We start from the raw sequence: 18,850 nt of genomic DNA on the forward strand, positions 1-18,850 counted from the left end.
GGATAGGGCAGGATAGGATAGGATAGGGCAGGATAGGATAGGATAGGATAGGGCAGGATAGGATAGGGCAGGATAGGATAGGGCAAGAGAGGATAGATAGAGCAGGATAGGAGGATGGGCAGGATAGGATAGGGCAGGGAAGAGGAGGTAAAGGAAGCAGAAGGGAGAAGGAAAAGGAATAGAGAGAAAAGAAGTTTTAAAAGGAGAACAAAATAAAAGGATTTTTTTAAAAAAATGATAGAGGAAATATGTGCAAGAGAAAGTTTTTAAAAGATGAGCCAGTAAGAATAGACAATGTGAGAGGAAAGAAAGAATGAAAGTTTATGAAAGGAGAGTCAGTAAGAAAAGCTCATAATTTAGTCCAGTGAAGCAATGAGGTGGTAACACCTGCCTCTGGGATAAAAAAAAAAAAAAAATCACTTCAGCAGCTATATTGCTTCCTCCATCTTTAACGGTTAGCTTCTAATTACAGTAGGAAGTTTCAGGTAGGCATCTTTTTTAAATGTTTATTTATTTTTGAGAGAAAGACCAAGCAGGGGAGGGTCTAAGAGAGAGAGGGAGTGAGAGAATCCCGAATAGGTGGTGCACTCTCAGCATGGAGCCTGACGTAGGGTTCGAACTCATGAACCTTATGATCATGACTTGAGGCGGAATCAAGAGTCGAATGCTAGGGATGCTTGGGTGGCTCAGTCAGTTGGGCGTCCAACTCTTAATTTCAGCTCAGGTCATGATCTTACAGTTCCGTGAATTCGAGCCCCACATCAGGCTCTGTGCTGACAGGGCAGAGCCTGCTTGGGATTCTGTCTCCCTCTCTGTTCCTCCCCTGCTTGCTTACTCTCTCAAAAATAAACTTTAAAAAAATCTCATAAAGAACGAGTCTAATGCTTAACCAACTGAGCCACTGAGGCACCCCTAAGGTAGGCATCTTAAACAGTGGCCACCTCAAATGGTTTTTAAAAAGGAAAATATTTTTAAAAATATGTTCACAATATCACATAGGTGACAGGAGAATGAAGAGATCTATTTCACATATGAAATAGACTTATACCACTATAATAAGGCCATCATCTTCTATCACATAGACACAAAGGGACGCATATCTTAAAGCTCTAGTGAAAATGCAATCAGCACACATAGTTTGGAATCCTTTTGTCTATATGAATGATTAGAAACAGTAACTGTAGTCATCTCTTTCACAGCTGAGGTATATGTGTACTGTCACTTGCCCCTGCCAAGCTCTGAGGCACAGCCAAGGAAGATCATGAGCACTCTCACAGCATCTCCAGCATAGTTGTTTGTGCTGGCGTGCATCCCCACACAGAGAAAAGGCCATGTTCTCACTGGGCAGGATGGAGGGATGGAGTTTTTTCCCTTCTCCCAGAAGACAACTCTGCCCAAGTATAGCTTTAACTACACAAGATAATACTGTAAAAGGGATTGCCTTGCCTCCCCATCACATCTGTCTTCTGGTTTCTCAACCTTGCCACTATTGACATTTTGGGCTGGATAATTCTTTGTTGTGGGGACGGTCCTTTGCATTGTAGAATGTTTAGCTGCATCCCAGGCCTCCACCCCCTAGATGCCAGGAGTGACCCTCCTCTGCCACATTTGTAACAATCACAATGTCTCCAGACATTTCCAAATGTCCACTAAGGGAAAAAATTGCCTCCCATTGAGAACCACTACTTATCCTCTGCAGTTCCTCCTTACAGCCCCATATGTATATTAGCATATAGCTCTCCTTTTATTGGGCATGAAAGAATAAATAGAATCTATCTTGGATAACTGTCATGTGCACTATTAAAAACAAATATTTTCTTGTGTTTCTTTAAGCTCCTTCCCCAGAGATAAAGAAAACAAGTGATAGTACCAGTGGCCAGAAATTACACCAAGGACAAAAACGTAATTGAAATTATTTGATTAGAAGTACTAAACTAGTAATTTGTAGAAAGATGGGATTTGGTACTGACCGCATCTGCTTACAATGCAGATAAATCCTCTATCCTATGTTATAAATGATGGATTTTGAGTAATATTTGCCAACAGTGCTACAGCCTCTCTTGCTTTCTGGATTAGACTCCCTAATTACTCACTCAGTTCATGTCACTGCCACCACATGCCCGTGAGCAGGACCGTGCATATTTTGCAGCTGACAAGTCTGCAAGCCCAGTTGAGAGCCCTGCTTCTCCATGGCCCCTGCTCCTGATCTCATTTCTGTATTTTTCCATTACCAACAAGATCCCAAGGCATTGTTTTTTAACCTGTTCCCCACTGGCTCCTACCGCTACTACTGCCAGTCTTCACTCAGCAAGCAGTTCTGCCTCCTAGGGAAGCTTTTCCCTGCATCTCATTTGTTTCATTCACCTGGAGAGTCATCCTTGCAGATTGCTGACTGGAGGTGCTACTGATGTTTCTGAAGCCAGCAGCCCTAGGGACCTAGTGAGGACCGAGACTCCAACCAACACTCTTTCTCAAAACCCTGCCCTTCCTTAGACTTTGGAATTTTCAGGCCTGAAGTAACTTCTGTCACTTCACTGGCAATAGAAATATTTTATTCTGCCACTTATTTTTCCTCAGCAGTGGGGCATGCCCTCAGTGTTGCCCACTCTTATTCCCCTGTTCCTTTTAGAACAGCCTGACGGAGTAGCAGTTGTTGTCATTCTCAAATTTCAACCTATTTCTTGAATAGGCTTCTCTAATACATATATGGCTAGCACATTTTGCCAGTGCCTTCTTTCCTTTTGCTTTTGGGCTCAGTCATTGATTTTTCTAACATATTGCCTTTGTGGGGCCCCCATAATGGCCCTGAATTTCATGTAGCCTCCCCCATCTTTCTGCTTCTTTGCAAAAGATGATGTCCAAATGTCTGGGGTAAGAGGTGTGGCTAATGTTCTTATTTCTCTGTGTGGCAGCAATATGGGCATCACTTAAACAACTTATTAGAAATGCAGATTCTCAGGCTTTACCCTGGACCTACCGAATTGGAATCTACATTTTCACAAGATCCCCGTGCTTTATATGCACATTGAAGCTTGGGGAACAGTGGCATCTGTGACCTCATGGAGGTGAAATAAAGCCATGGTGCTTAGATGAAATGTCTTCTGCCTCTGGTCTCCAGAGAGAGAGATGTTCTCATCTCTTCTGACATAGTGCTTGACCTGTTGACATTCACAGTGGAAGTCAGCCACCAGGGCAGTGACTCATGGTTTGGTCTCACTGAACGTAGAGCCCTCTGGCTTTCCCATTCCACCTCAATTCTGGCTGGCTGATCCATAACACTCAGGGTGGGGCCCTCTCACCTCCACCACAGTGACTGCCCTTGGAAAGCTTCCCAGCCAAGAGTGGCTTAAGAAAGCAAAATCTCAAGGGGAAATAGGAAGAGATTGGCAAACAGGTACAAACTTTTAGCTATAAGATGAATAAAGTCTAAAGGTCTAATGGAAAACATGATGACTATAGTTGATTGCACTGTATATAATTGAAATTTGCTGAGAGCAGAACTTAAAATGTTTTCAACAACAACAAAATATAAATATGTGAGGTGATGGATGTGTTAATTAAATGGGGGGGATCCTTTCACAATATATACATATATCACATCACCATGTTGTGTACTTTAGCTATCTTACAATTTTGTATGCCAATTATATATGTCACCAAAGCTGAAATTAAAAACAAAGAAAGAGAGGAAAAGAAGGAAGGGAAGGGAAAGGATACCAACGTCAGAGAAAGGCTTGCTCTGCTTGACCATACTATATTATAGTTTGTGGCCCATGTCCCAGGTGAGGAGAAGGTGGCAGCAGTGGGGGATAGTCTAAGAGATTTCTTCCTCGAACCGTTAAGTGGGGAGCAGAGCAATAGTTCTTTTCTCTCTATGCTAACTTCACTTGTCTGAAGCAACCAAGACCCAAAGTAAGAAAAATGTAAGAGCCTCTTCTGATTTCTTTGCTCTCCAGCTTCTCCCACCACCCTTTCACTTTCCCACCATCTCTAAGCTGCTAAAGGAATAGACTTCCCCACGCAACTTTCCTCAAGTCATATCTTCCTTCTTTCTGAGCCCAGATAGCTCTTCCTGGAGGGCTAGGGTATCTCCCTCCAGTACACTAAAGGAGAGTTATCTGAGCTAAGTATTCCAGTCTGTTGTTATACAAAAATGAAGGTTAAATTTAGGGAAATTCTCGAGACAGTTGCATGGCTTGCAAAGCATACTGTCTTGGCTATGTCATCCTATTTTTGAATGACAGGTGCTGAATATTACTTGGATCTATATTGTGGAATTCCTCCTGTTAAAAATTCTAACCTCCTCTCCCCTAGTTCCACCCCCAAGCAGGTGGAGTACAAAACTAGGGCAGAGGTTTTGTACTTAGGGAGTCAAAAATGAGAAAATAATATAAAATTTTGAAACAGTAGCCCTGTTGTATAATGGCTGTTTCATACCTGTCAAGCCCCAAAAGGAAACACAACAAGAGATGGGTCTTCAGACCTACATCTGGAAATTATGCTTACTGTAAAAAAAATGTAAAATATAGAAAAATATGTAATATACAGAATGTAACACCATAATAAATATGGGAAAAAGGCACATTTTACTGAAGACATACAGATGGCGAATAAGCACATGAAAGAGTTGCTTAATATTATTAGTCATTAGGGAAATACAAAGTAAAGCACAATGAGATACCACTATATACCCAGTAAAATAGTTAGAATTTAAATAATTGAATTTACATAAGTGTTTGCAAGGACTTGAATCAGCCAGAACTCTGACACTACAGGTTGGAATGGAAAATGGTAGCAAATGTAAGTTAAACTACCATATGATCCCAGCCATCCCTGTCTTAGATATGTGCCCAAAAGAAGTGAAAATATATGTCCACATAGAGACTCATAGCAGCATTATTCATAATAGCCAAAAAAACTGGAAACAACCTAAATGCCCATCAGTGGGGAAATGGATGAAGTGTAGTATGGAATACTATGTAGTAATAAAAAGGAATAAACCATTGTTACAGGCAACAGTATTGATGAATCTCAAAATAAATATGCTAAATGAAGGAAGCCAGTCCGAGAAAAAAAAAAGGAGAGAATACATCCTATATGATTCCATTTGTAGCAAACTCTAGAAAATGCAAACAATTATAGTGTCAGCAGATCAGTAGGTTGTCTGGAAGACGGGTAGAGAGAGGGATGAACTATACGGGGAAACAAGGAAACTTTTGGGGTTGGTGGAAATGTTTGTGGTGATGGTTTCAATAGCTTGTATATGTGTCAAAACTGGACAAATGGTATGTTTTAAATATGTGTGGTTTATTGTACTTCAATTGCATTTGGATAAAATTATTTAAAATTATATGATTTCTCTTTCATTTACTTTTAGGACCAGGTCACCGTTCTCTGAGTTTTGTAAAGGTTCCTGCCAAAAACTCATCAGTCTTCATATCTTCTCAGCATGATGTACAGAAAAACAAAGCAGAACAAAAGGTAGAAAGTTGTATGTCTCCGACGCTTTATATTAATCATTAATTTATCCTGTTAACTATTATTTCTATGGGATATTGTCTTCACTGCCATGGTACTGACTGGTCAGAGATAATGGAGTCCTACACAGAACAGAAGGTTCTGAGTCAGCATCATGTTAAATGTACCATATGGTTTTGCAGAAACTGACTTAAAAATTTGCTGATACTGATAATAGCTAATGTTTACTGAGAATTTGCTGTGGGCCTGAGCCTGTGTTAAACTAGAAGGAGGGGAAAAGGGGGAAAACAATTGACATGATATACAGATACGGAAAAGACATCATCACTACTCATGAAGACTCACTATCCAAGGATTAGACACATATAAACAAAAGTCCTTACCATAAAATAAGACGAGAGTTTTGATTTGTACAAAATGTTTTGATTTGTACAAAATGTAGTGGGAGCACAGAAGATTTAGAGACTGGTCCTGCCTAGAGAAGCCTTAAAAGGATTTATTAAAGGAGGGCTTCATTGTATTCGGTCTTGCAATATAAGTGGGATGCTTCCAGATGAATGAGGATATAGTGAGGCAGTATTACGCACTGATGTTAAAGTGTTAAGTGAGAGCATGATAGTGCAAGCCTGCAAAGCCGGGGCAGCGCCAGAGAGGAGACTGAAAGGTAGGTTGCAGCCATTGTTTTGTACACCTCGTGGAGAATGGATTTATTGTCTTAGTAGTATAGAACCATTGCAGGTTTTTGAGAAGAGATGTGAAATAAGAATGAGATGGGGTTTAAAAAGATATTCTGGGGGCACCTGGCCGGCTCAGTTGAAAAGGCATGCAACTCTTGATCTCCCAGGTCATGAGTTCAAGCCCCACATTGAGTGTAGAGATTACTTAAGTACATACATTTAAAAAGAGAGAGAGAAGTCTTTTTTAAAACTAAAAGACAAATAAAAATATAATCTACTTGGGGCGCCTGGGTGGCTCAGTCGGTTGGGCGGCCGACTTCGGCTCAGGTCATGATCTTGCGGTCCGTGGGTTCGAGCCCCGCGTCGGGCTCTGTGCTGACAGCTCAGAGCCTGGAGCCTGTTTCCGATTCTGTGTCTCCCTCTCTCTCTGCCCCTCCCCCGTTCATGCTCTGTCTCTCTCTGTCCCAAAAATAAATAAAAAACGTTGAAAAAAAAAAAAATTAAAAAAAAATAAATAAATAAATATGCCACTACTATACCAGTAAATGGCATTTGAGGATAATTTTACTAAATTGAAACTGACGACCATATGAAAATTGCTTTATTACTATATAACCACAAGAAAAAATGAGGCTGTTGTTTTTAATATTAATTGTCTCTTCAATTCCAGACTGCGAGTAGGAATTCATTTCAAAATTTAATAAAGCCTGACATCACCAAAGTGGAGCTTTTAAAAGATGTCCACAGCAAAAAAGATCTTATCATTCGTTTGGTAACTCATGATACTGATCCAAGAGTTTCAGAAAATAAAATAGAAGAGAGCTTAACTTCTGATGAAGATGAAGTTGTTTTACAAGAGGTTATGAAAGAACTTCCAGAAGTCCCATTTGAAGATCAAGTAAAAGAAGACATGAAGCCCATTACAAGCACAGTGGCTTTTGCCAAGCCACTGATGAGCAAGAGAAATCTGAAAAAATTTTTGTCACTAGGAAAATATTGTCATCCCAAATCCACTGCAACTACAACAAATACTGAAGCATCACCAACTCAACGGACAGAATCTGAGGAGACACAACAAAGAACTGTTTCTAAGCCTGATGTGACCAAGTCCAAATCCTCAACTGTCACAGATTCTTCCTTTTCAGAAAGAAAGACACAACTAAGTGTAAGTGACAAATGTGACTATCAATGACCAGGTTTCTATAGAAAAGGCACAGAGTTTCACAAACTTAGTCCAAGTAATTTACATTGGATAGGAAGAAAAGGTCATAAACTGGATCCAGGCAGTGTCTCCCAACTTTGATGATATTTACAACGAAAGGGAAGTGATTAACAGATGAAGCCAGAAGCATCAATTGAAGAAAAATAGATCATATAAAGAGTCCTAAGTTAGTTAGAAGGACAAGAAAAAAAAGAAAATGGAAACCAGTTAGGAGAAATGCATTCTAACTATTTAAAATCATTGATTTAATTCTTTTTTGTACTCAAACCTATAAATACTCACTGGAAGTTCTGTTTGCAGAAATTCCATGCCAATGGGCAAGACCAGAAGATGGGCTGGAGGGGAGTAAAAAGATTCATGCAAATTCAGCCTATCTGGGTTTAAATTCTGGCTATGCCACTTAGTAGCCATGTGGCCTTGGGGCAAGTTACTTAACTTTTTTTCTCAAAAATTACTTATCCAACTTGTTGCAACATAGCAAGTTAGTCAAAGTATGTTGAATATTCCTCAGCCCATAAGTCCCACTATCACTTTGATGCACATCTCCTGTCCCTGGTTCTGTATCCTAGTGATGGTCTGGGCCTCATTGTCCTCTTGGGTTAGCTGTACCAAAAAATTGTACCATAAATGTGTTTGAAGAATACACATGATTTAGGATTTCCTGGTGAGACAATATCCTGGATTATCCATTTGTAATAATTTCCAGGTTAACCCAAAAACTGCAGTGAACCAGAGAAAAGAAAACACAGAAGTACAACTCTGGCCAATTCAGAGAGCGCACCATGGACAATAGCCTCAACATAAACTCAGATCTATTTATTAGGATCTATTTATTAAATGGAAGCCATGTGAGATTTTAGGAGCAAACATAGTGTGCCTGGTTAGAAATGCTGGCTACATAGATAACTAAGGAAACATTATAGTATATTTTACTTGATTTATTACAAAATTTCCTTTTTGTAATTACCTGACTTGTACTTTTCCAGAGAGAAGAAATGAAATCTAGTACTGAACCGGTACATTACTTCTTACATAGAATTATGAGTTCATCCTCGTACAATGAAGAGGATCTGCCTTCATTTTCTAGGTACAGTTAATTAAAGCAATACGAGTTGGCTAAGAAAATAGAAATGAAATGAAATTATGTTGGTGGGAAGCATGGGCCCCTCAGGTAAACCTGTGAGGAAGCCAGTGTCTTGCCCCTCAAACTCCCCTCAACTCCTTCCCCTCGTTCCCCTCTGTGGTTACTTCCTAGGCCTCCCCTTTCCATCTTCTCTCTCATTCCTATTTATCTGGTCTCTACTTGCTTCTTTCTATTACAGTGGTCTACTTAGTATAGTTAGATTAAGTCTTAAAAGTGTCAGACTGGAACCTAAGAGACAGGCCCTGGATCAACAATAGTTCCTGCACTAATGGCCCACTGAAAGGGCTTCCTACTTAGTTTCCTTATGTACCTAAACACTCAACAGTGAGGCACTATTACAGGGATCCCCAAAATGGAGGAGTTATGTAGGTTGGAGTATTCAGGGAAGAATTCTCAAAACCAGTAGAGTTTGAGTCGGGCCTTAAAGGATGGATGAGATTTAGATAAGTCCATCCAAGTTGGGGGAGACTGTGAGAGAAAGGCTGGACTATGCAATATTTATAGGAGACACTGTAGACTTGAAGTCTGGTTAAAACTTTTTCTAGAGTAGTCCAAACATGCCTAAAATTGTTTTTATGTTTATAAAAATATTCACAAGCTGGGAAGAGGAGCACTTTGCATCATGGGAGAAATAGGGTATAAGGAGAAAAATCTACCTGATGGCAACTATATTCTTTTCCACCTCGCACTATGAAATTAAGTTTCTTTTTGACCTGATGCCATTTTAGGACAACTACCCCTGGCCCACCATTGATCCTCTCTCCCTTTATGATGGTTGTAACATACAGGTAATACAGTATGTTACATGCATTATTGCCGGCAACTCTCAATTATTTGTGTCACTGAAGAAGAAAAGAGGGCACATACAAAACCAAACAAAAGTCGATGTAGCAATCATTTTCACTTGATTTGAAAACTCAGAGACATACCATTCCAGATTTACTTCCATATGAATAATGATTTTGACAGATTTTTCTTTAATTTAGTCAGTATTCCTTCATATATTAAATACATAGAAAATGAAATTTCTTTATCTTTTTTTTTTAGTGGTGGTGATCATCCCTCAGATCCAAGTGCCATAGTATCAGAAGGTTGGATTGATTTTTTTTCTCAATTTAGATACTATTTTAAAAGACTTTGTTCAGCATTGATAAATTTCCTATTGTGAAACATGAAGTTAATGCTGGAATTTCTAGTAGGTTGACCTACTTTGGGGGTGTAGTTAACATAAGCTGACTAGTTTGCTTTTCTTCTCTTCTCTTCTCTTCTCTTCTCTTCTCTTCTCTTCTCTTTAGAGAGTAAGAGCAGGGGAGAGGGACAGAGGGAAAGAATCTTAAGTAGGCTCCACACTCAGCACAGAGCCTGATGCAGGGCTCGATCCCACGACCCTGGAATCATGACCTGAGCCAAAACCAAGAGTCACACGCTCAACCCACTTAGCCACCCAGGCACCCCTAGTTTGCTTTTACTGAATCACTAAGATTTCATTAATAATTCTGGTATAAAGTACATGGTGTGATATTAAGAGTTTAAAATTGCGATGCTCCTGTAGGAAATACGAGTTTATCACATCTGTACGTGGACTAGAGCTCATGCTACTAGGATTTAATCATCTCTTTAAGAATGTATGCTTGCATTGCATAACTAGCTTAGCCCCAGTAAAATATATAAAAAAGCTTTAAAGCTATAAATTAAACCTAAATTTATTTGTTCATGTTAAAATCTTTCTAGGGTAGATTCCATTTTATCTTTTGTCTCTGTTAGAACTGACTCACTAAAATATTTACAATTCAAGTTTTTGGTCACCTATTCTTTTTTTTTTAACATTTATTTTGAGAGAGACAGCGTGTGTGGGAGTCAGGGAGGGGCAGAGAGAGAGAATCCCGAGCATGCTCTCTGTGGGTTTCGATCCCACAAACCATGAGATCATGATATGAGCGGAAATCAAGAGTTGGATGCTTAACCAAATGACCAGGCATCCCTGGTCCCCTGTTCTTTCAAACTGTAAAGGATCAATGTGGTTCTCACAGTGACAGCACTGGCCTAGAGGGGGGAGTGTAATGTTTACTATAAAAGTGGCCTTGAAAGTCAAACTACAGGGCTGGAGTTGACCTTAATTATTTCAAGCCTGCAGCCCACTCAAAAAGTTACTCAAGAAAGCTATCCTCTCCACTTTTAAATGGAAATAAAACTTATTAAATGATGAACCATAGAGTATTGTTAAGTTGACCAGAATTCCATGAGCAGGTCATAGTCAGAAGATGATGTAATGTACCACTGGTGTGTACCCTGCAGTATGGAATCATCATAGGATATTAGAGCCAGAAAGAAGCCATCTAATGTAACTTTACTTTAAAGATGAAGAATCTGGGGCACCCAGGTGGTTCAGTTGGTCAAGTGACTGACTCTTGCTTTCAGCTTAGTTCATGATTTCACACTCGTGAGTTCGAGCTCCGTGTTGGGCTCGGCACTGAGCATGGAGCCTGCTTGGGATTCTCTCTCTCCCTCCCTCTCTGCACCTCCCCTACTCATTCTCTGTCTCTCTCAAAATAAATAAATAAACTTTTAAAAATTATTTAAAAAAATAAAGATGAAGAGCCTGAGGTTCATGGTGGGGAAGTGACTTGTCCAAGGTCATACACTGAGTCAGAGTATAGATCCCAAGTCTCCTAAACCTGAATCCCATTGTATTGTTTCCCTCAATTTCATTGCACTGCATTATGCTTAGTTCCTACATCCTTCGGTAATACTGCACCTCTCGAGTTTATTCATTCAATCACATTCAACAGAGATTCTCTGAGCACTTTCTCTGTGCTAGACACTGTTCTAAGTTCTAGAGATAAAGCCCTGAGTAAGAGAAACAAAGTCCTTACCCTCATTCTAACTTGGGATTCAGGGGGCAACATAAACACAATCAATCTAGATAAGAATAAGTACCCCCCATCTCACGTAGGGTAAAAGCCAGAGTCTTTACAGCGGCTTACAAGGCCCCACATGGTCTGGATAGCTCTCCCTGCTCCCCACGACCTCTCTGACCACCTCTTCTTAGGATCCCTCTTAAGCACTCTACTCCAGCCACACACGCCCTTATACATGCCAGGCATTCTCCTTTCTCAGAACATTTGCACTTGCTGAGCTGCCTGAAACATTCTTCTCTCAGAGATCTGCATAGCTCATGCCTCACTTTCTTTAGATCTTTGCTTAGATATCATCTTCTAAGTAAAGCCTCCTCTGAGCACCTTCTTTGAAATTGCAACCCCAGGGGTGCCTGGGTAGCTCAGTCGGTTGAGCGTCTGACTTTGGCTCAGGTCATGATCTTGAGGTCCATGGGTTCGAGCCCCGCATCGGGCTCTGTGCTGACAGCTTGGAGCCTGGAGCCTGCTTCAGATTCTGTGTCTCCCTCTCTCTGCCCCTCCCCCACTCATGCTCTGTCTCTCTCTCTCTCTCTCTCTCTCTCTCTGTCAAAATAAGTAAACATTAAAAAAGATTTTTAAATTGCAACCCCAGCACTTACTACCATCCCACACTCGCTATCCTCCTTCCCTGCTTTAACTTTTTTCCTAGCATTTATACCACCTGATAGATTGTATGTTTTTACTTGTTTGTTGGCTATCTCCCTCCCCTAGAATTTAGCTCCATGAGGACAGGGATTTTTGTCTCTTTGCTATATCCCCACATGCCTAGAAAGAAGGCACATAGTAGGCACTAAGTAAATATTTGTGGAATTCATGAATGAATATGACAAAAAGAAAGAAGAGCCAACATGATAGAGAGCGGCTGGCTAGATTAGTTTGGTCCAAGAAGTCCAGAAACATCAGACCTCAATGACAAAAGGAAGCAGCTACAGGAAGATCTGGAAGCAGAGGATCCCAGGTACAGGGTACAGTAAGTGCAAAGACCTTAGGATGGTATGAGCTTGGCATGTTAGAGGAAAAGAATAAAGGCCAGTAACAGGAGCCCAATGAGAAGAAAAGTGGTATGAGATGGGGTTAAAGAGATAGCTAGGGGTCAGATCACATTAGGGCTTGTTATAGACAATGGAAAGGAGTGTGGATTACTTTTTGGGTTGCAGCAGGAATCCTGCAGATTACTTTTTGGTTGCAGGGAAGTGATATAATCTAATTTATGAATTAAAAAAAAAATCCCTATGGCTACTATTTGGAGAGTGAGCTGAGTAAGGATAGGGTTAAAGCAGGAAGACTGGTTAGGCGGCTTTAACAATAATCCAGCCAAGAAATGACGGTGACTTGGACTAGGGGTATAGCAGTGGAGATGGTAAAAAGTGAACAGATTCAGAGTGTATTTTGAAAGTAGAATCAGCAGGACCTGCTAATGGAGTGGATGTTGGAAGTGAGGAAAATAGAAAAAATCAAGGATGGGTCCTACAATTTTGGCTTGAACAACTAAGTGCCTTGTGGTACCAGATGGTGAGATGGTTGGGCAGTGAGTAGCAAGAGTGGAGAGGGGACAGGGAACAAGAATTCTGTTTGAAGTGTGTGAGAATGGGACCATTAGATACTCAAGTGGAGAGATCACATGAGCAGTTGGATAGTTTAGAATTCAGTGGGGAGGTGAGGGCTGCAATACAGATTCTTAGTTTCACAGACAATAAAATCTAAACTTGACTCTATCTGGCACTCTCAAGTACCTGGAATTTTTCCATCCCCTTTTTATCAAAACAACTTCTTAGATATATCCAGAAGGGTTGCTATGCACTTAGACTAGACGTTTAAAAAATTATATTGGAATGATGGCCCGGAGCTATAGGGGTCCTTAGAAATCATCCACAGCCTAATTTCCCATTTTACAGATGAACGAAGAAGCCCACAGAGTTTGAGTGGCTGTGCAAGATGCACAGCTAGTTGCAAAGCCTGCCTTTCCTGATGTGCTGCCTGGTGTCCCTACCACATTACCCACTATCTTCCCCAGTTGGGGAGTGAAGGACCAAGACTTGTGCCCATAATTCTAGGGGTCTTACCTCTTTTCAGCTTTTTCTTTTGCTTAATTTCTGTGATCCTTTGTTAAATTATTGAGATTATTTTTGTGCCAAAATTTGTACATGTCTCTGAAATAATTGTTTTTCCAATATTGTATTTTGATCACAGAAAGTCTTGAACGTCCAGATCTGGAAAGGGCAAGTACAATTAAGGTAAATATTTTTCACTGGCCCCTCATTGTGAGCTAGTGAAGCCCTGATAGAAATAAGGGACTGCCTTCAAGTGAGGGACTGTATTGTGTGTTCTGAGGTCCATCAGGAAGCACTCCCTTGTCCACACCCCCCATAGTGCCTTAAAATAATCCCGCACAGTTTGGTTCCTGTAGCCTCTAGAGAAAAGCTGAACAGGAGTGAGTCCCAGTGCACTTCCAGGTAGACAAGACAAGGGACCTGGTGGGGGCAGAGAGGGAATGGGTGCTTCAAAGAGGAAGGGGCACTGCTTGAGGGAAATGAGTGCTCATTCCAGCTACTTCCCATTATCCCTGAGCACTGACCCTTCATAGACAGCTTTCCAAATGTCTGAGCAACTCCTCAGTGTGATCCCAAGAAATTTCCCTTCCCTAAGGCCCTCTTGGGAAGTTTCCAATAATGGCTGATGCCACAGATCCTCCTGGACCCTCTTCTCTGTTTTGTATCACTTTTGCTTCTCTCTATGATTGCTTTAACCTCTCCCCAGCATGCACACACATGCACACGCATGAGTGTGCATACACACACACACACACACACACACACACACACACACACACACCACATCAGTTTTCCAGGCACTTCTCATTTAGCAATGCTAACGTCTATTTGACAACATCAAACATCACTTAGAAGCCATGGTTTCCAAGAAAACATTAAGAGGAGAGGTAGAATCTCCAGTGTGGAGGCCTACTGATAGACTTTTCCATTGCCAAGCTGATTCCCTGACTCATCCTGACTCTTTTTGCTGATTGTCCATCTCACTTGCTGAGTTTTTTGCCATTGTAAAATTAAAGACATGATCCATTAAGATATTCAGCATTATTGAGTAGCAAAGAAATTCCTGCTTGCATTCAGCTCCAGAAAAACATCAGTCACTATATACATGAATGCATACACTCTCCATTGTCAGACACAAAAAAGAAGCCATTATATTTCCCTTAATGCCAAAGTCCTTACTATAGTCTAAACACCCCTGTATGAGCTGCCCACCATCTCTCTGCCCAACCCCCATTACCTCTGTGTGACACTCTGTTACCCTTCTGTCCACTCATTGTCACTCCTCTGGATACACTGGCCTCCTTACTGCTCCCCTAAAATGCCAAGCATGCTCTTACCTCAGGGCCTTTGCACTTGCTCTTCCTTTGCCAGGAACACTCTATCCCCAGATAGCTGTGTCTTGCTCCCCCATCTCCTTTCAGTCTTTGCTCAAAAGTCACCTTCTCTGTGAGGCCTTCCCTGACTACCACCATGTAAAATGGAAACACACACACACACACACACACACACACACACACACACACAGAGTATCCTCCCCTATCCTGCTTTATTTTTTGTCATAACACTTAAGTCATTATTCAATCATTCATTTATTTAACAATTTTTTATCAAGCGCCTACTATGTGCCATGCACTGGAGATTCAACAATAAACAAAGCAGACAAACATTCCTGCCTTAATCCTCTGGTAGACTCTCTATTCACTTGAATATAAGCTTCATGATGGCAAAGGCTTTGTTTTGTTCATAACTGTATGCCCAGCACCTAACACAGGGCTGAAATATAGTAGATGCCCAATTAACATTTGTTGAAAGAACAGCCTCAGCCATCAGAGCCAAATTTAATCTCTGTGTTAGGAGTTCTTCAGCTTTCTCCCCATTAGTCTGATGTAAAGCCATAATTGGAAACTGCTACACAGAGTAGAAGTTCTCAACCGTGGCTACACCTGGAATCATCTGGCAAACTTTAAAAACTGATTCCCAGGCCTCACCTCCAGAGATTCTGATTAGTCTGGGTTGCAGCTGGGGCCTTGAGAGTTCTAAAGGCTGGCTACTTTAATGTGTAGCCAGCACTACAAACCATTGACTTCACCTACTCATGTCAGGCCATTTGGGGGCATCTGCCCCACCCAACCCCACGGTTTTATAGGGAGTCTAAATCAGTTCATAGTGTGAAGTGACATACTATAGTACTTGGCGTGCATTGTGGCAAATTCAATTTGGCCATAAACAAATCTCTTTTCTCATAGCAACCAGTGTCAACCAAGTGAACCCCACTACACTGCTCACAAGCTGATCAAAGCAGCATCAGGGTATCTTGAAAGAGAGTTGGTCTCACCATGCTGGCTTCATTTTGACATAATACCTAACTCCTACTTCCAGCATGCTGTGAATGTCACACCCAGTGATTGATTTCTCTTTCCAGAAGTTTTGCTTTGAAAGGAGTAGGAATTGTTAGCCAGAGGTTTCACTGTGCCCCTAGGGATGAGCTTTGTGTATGCTCTTATTCTAGCCAGTGCCAGTCTTTAAATAATATGCAGCATCTACTAGAGCAGTGGCCCAAAGTGTTGTCCAGTGACAGCTTGCATCAGGATCACCCAGGATGCTTATTAACAATTCAGAATCCTGGCCCTTCCCCAGGGCGTCCCAGTTAGTGTCTCTGGGAAATGGGGTCCAGGCATCTGCTTCCTTAACAAGATCCTCAAATTGCAAAAATAAAGTTTCATTTTTCCCCTCCAGTGAGATTTTCAGAACATGGCCTTGCAGCATATGCCTCCATCCTGTAACTGAAAGTCTTTTGTCTTGCTTTTTCAGACTGTAGGTCTCTCCATTCAAGCCTTTGTCTTTGCCTCTGCAAATTTTGGCTTTTTCCTTATTTCTAGGTTGTTCTTATTTTATCAACTACTAGCACATTCCAGGACTGCATTATTAATTGGAAAAGCTAAACTTCTCCCCCTTATTTGGGAGTAAATTTTCTATCTGCTACTTTACTTTTAAGCATAGATTCTTGAGATTCCCAAGGTTATATTGCTGGCGAAGATCAAAACCTAGGTAACTGCAAAAGTTATAGAACATTGTCGTTTACTGGAAACAAGAAAGTATGTGGTTTATTGCCCTGTTGTCTTTTCATGACATCCTGTCATGATGCATCAGCAGCACAGATAAATGCTCATTTTGGTCCTTACAGATACAATAATCATTCTGTTAACATAAATTATGATAGACTTTAAGAGCCCTTTGCACAAAACAACTGGTGCAGAAAAAATGGGTCCAAATGGAGACTTATTGGCCACACAAGTCCTTTATAGCTCACACAACAAACAGATCACTTGGGGTCAGTCAACTGAAAATTTACCCAAAGCGAGTGAGAAACGATAACCTTTTTTAATGCACTGCTGCTTTTACCTGGACATTCTGAAATGGACGGAAGTAACATTTTCATGTGGAATTAGCTCCTCAGGCTGTTTTGGATAGTTACCTGATGGCATGAGGGAGACACGTACTGCTGAGCTGGCTCAAGAAGCATCAGGGTGCAGGCAGTACAGAGCTGGCCTGCACGTCAAAGCCTGGGCTCTAATGCCAACTTGGCCACCTTTCTACCTCATCCAAGGTCATTAAGGTCATCTCAGATGAGGCATCCGACCTTACTGAATGTCTCTGGTTTCCTTCCCAAGAGTGTCAGAAGGAGCAACTAAAGATTCCTTGTGTTATCCTAATGAGCACTGAGAAATGTATAGAATTTTTGAATCACTATATTGTACACCTAAACTAATATACCACTGTCTGTTACCCATACTGGAATGAAAATTTAAAACTTTAAAATAAGACTCTTTGTGAAAGCACTTTAAAACTCAAAAGTTTGAGGCGCCCTGGGTGGCTCAGTCAGTTAAGCGTCTGACTTCAGCTCAGGTCATGATCTTGCGATTTGTAAGTACAAGTCCCCAGTTGGGCTCTGTGCTGACAGCTCAGAGCCTGGAGCCTGCTTCTGATTCTGTGTCTCCCTCTGTCTCTGCCCCTCTCAAACTCTCACTCTGTCTCTCTCTCTCTCAAAAAATAAACATTAAAAAAAATTTTTTAAAAACCTCAGAAGTTATTATATAAATGATTCCTTCTGAATCCTAAATTATCAGTCCCCTAGCCTGACAGGCTCAGTTAGAAAGCCCAATAAATGACCAGATTTATCTTTTGGTTTGTTTACAGATGCTGATAAGCCCAGTACTTCCAAACAGCGGTCTGAAATGTTGAAGAAGGCATCATCAGTTCTGTCCAAAGTGTTTTCAAGATCCAAGGCCAATGTTTCCAGATCTTCCTCAACCTCACCCCCTCACTAGGACAGAAGCTGAGGCTGCTGCTACACCTAACATCAATAATGGTGCTGGCCTTCCTCAAAAAATAAATGGTTTTTGAAACATGACATTGTGTACCACACGCTGATTCTTACAAATACTTTTAAATTCTTATAAATAGTAAGAGCAAAGAATGTACAAAAAGGCAGCTGGAGAAAAGAAGGGGTTAACAAATGCTTCTGATTTTGGCATGAAAAGAAGGACTGTCCCTCCCAGAGGGATGTATCTGCCAGGCAGCGTGGGATTCAATCTCTGCTCTTGAGGGCCCTGACGCCTTTGCTGGCAAAATAAGACTAACTTAAAAGTGAAAGTGTGACACCAACAAGAGTGAGTCATCATGTATTTTGTGTGCTCTAGGAGTTCAAAGAAGGGAGTCATGGTTGTGAGCTGCAGTGGTCAGGATAAGTTTCCTGGAGGAACTGGAATTGAGGTAATCCTCAAAGGACAGGTAGGACCAGGTAGGCCTGGAAAGTACCAGGAAGGCTTTCACCTCTGGTCACAGAGCTGCATACAATGCCGCCATGTCTGAATGATCTAATTCAGTGCTGTCCAATTATATATATATTTTTTTTCATTCCAGTACAGTAGCCACTAGCCCCACAAAGCTATTTAGTCGCTAGTATTGTTGAACAACTGAATTTTTCACTTTATTTCCATTTAAATAGCCATGTAGAGCTAGTGGCTCCCTTACTGGATAGGACCAGTCTAGTTAGTACATGGCCTCCTGTACAGTAGCCCAATTCAGATTAGGTTGAAGAATTCCCTGAAAGCTCATTTCCAAAGTCTATCCCCAAACACCAGTGCAACTGACTCCTCAGAGGGGCTCTGGAAGCCTCCAGGCATCCTCTTGGCCCCTTCAAGACACATGAACCACCAATGTGGCCAGAGGGAGCTTTCCAGTCATATCTGTGCTCCTGCACTTGCCAAAACTCAATTGATGGACAAAAGATAGGCCCCTTCTAGAACACCAAATTCAAGGCATCACAAAGAGCAAATCAGAACCTGTTCCTGCCAGCTGGC

At 41.2% G+C, this 18,850-nt stretch overlaps 2 protein-coding genes across 6 annotated transcripts in view; both read left to right on the top strand.

The window, feature by feature from the left end:
* Positions 1-6,216, top strand: part of LOC121025592 (fibrous sheath-interacting protein 2-like) — a 19,987-nt gene extending 13,771 nt beyond the window's left edge. Inside the window, exon 8 of one of the 4 annotated variants that reach the window (XM_040468184.1) lies at positions 5,378-5,481. In XM_040468184.1, coding sequence (XP_040324118.1) covers positions 5,378-5,398 — 21 coding nt within the window. In that variant the 3' untranslated portion in view covers positions 5,399-5,481. Of the gene's footprint in view, positions 1-1,833; positions 3,234-5,377 lie in introns of those variants that run through there. The other 3 variants (XM_040468182.1, XM_040468181.1, XM_040468183.1) reach the window with 3 other exon arrangements.
* A 464-nt stretch (positions 6,217-6,680) lies between these two features.
* On the top strand, positions 6,681-17,898 carry LOC121025597 (fibrous sheath-interacting protein 2-like). 2 transcript variants are annotated; one of them, XM_040468193.1, is made up of 5 exons: positions 6,681-7,320; positions 8,364-8,464; positions 9,569-9,612; positions 13,627-13,670; positions 17,685-17,898. In XM_040468193.1, exons 1-5 carry the CDS (start codon positions 7,018-7,020, stop codon positions 17,727-17,729), a joined length of 537 nt encoding a protein of 178 aa, XP_040324127.1. In that variant the 5' UTR covers positions 6,681-7,017; the 3' UTR covers positions 17,730-17,898. The 2 variants fall into 2 exon arrangements, with proteins under 2 accessions (XP_040324127.1, XP_040324126.1); XM_040468192.1 differs by lacking the exon at positions 13,627-13,670.
* The last annotated feature ends 952 nt before the right edge of the window (positions 17,899-18,850 follow it).

This window comes from Herpailurus yagouaroundi, unplaced genomic scaffold (assembly GCF_014898765.1).
Source record: "Herpailurus yagouaroundi ecotype Mexico unplaced genomic scaffold, PumYag 67681, whole genome shotgun sequence".
NCBI lineage: Eukaryota > Metazoa > Chordata > Mammalia > Carnivora > Felidae > Herpailurus > Herpailurus yagouaroundi.

Excerpts from the sequence above, each read along its gene's own strand:
- LOC121025597 (XM_040468192.1), top strand. The coding sequence starts at position 7,018 with ATGAAAGAACTTCCAGAAGTCCCATTTGAAGATCAAGTAAAAGAAGAC. Across the intron at positions 7,321-8,363 it reads AAAGAAAGACACAACTAAGT|AGAGAAGAAATGAAATCTAG; the intron begins GTAAGTGACAAA and ends GTACTTTTCCAG. Across the intron at positions 9,613-17,684 it reads AAGTGCCATAGTATCAGAAG|ATGCTGATAAGCCCAGTACT; the intron begins GTTGGATTGATT and ends GTTTGTTTACAG.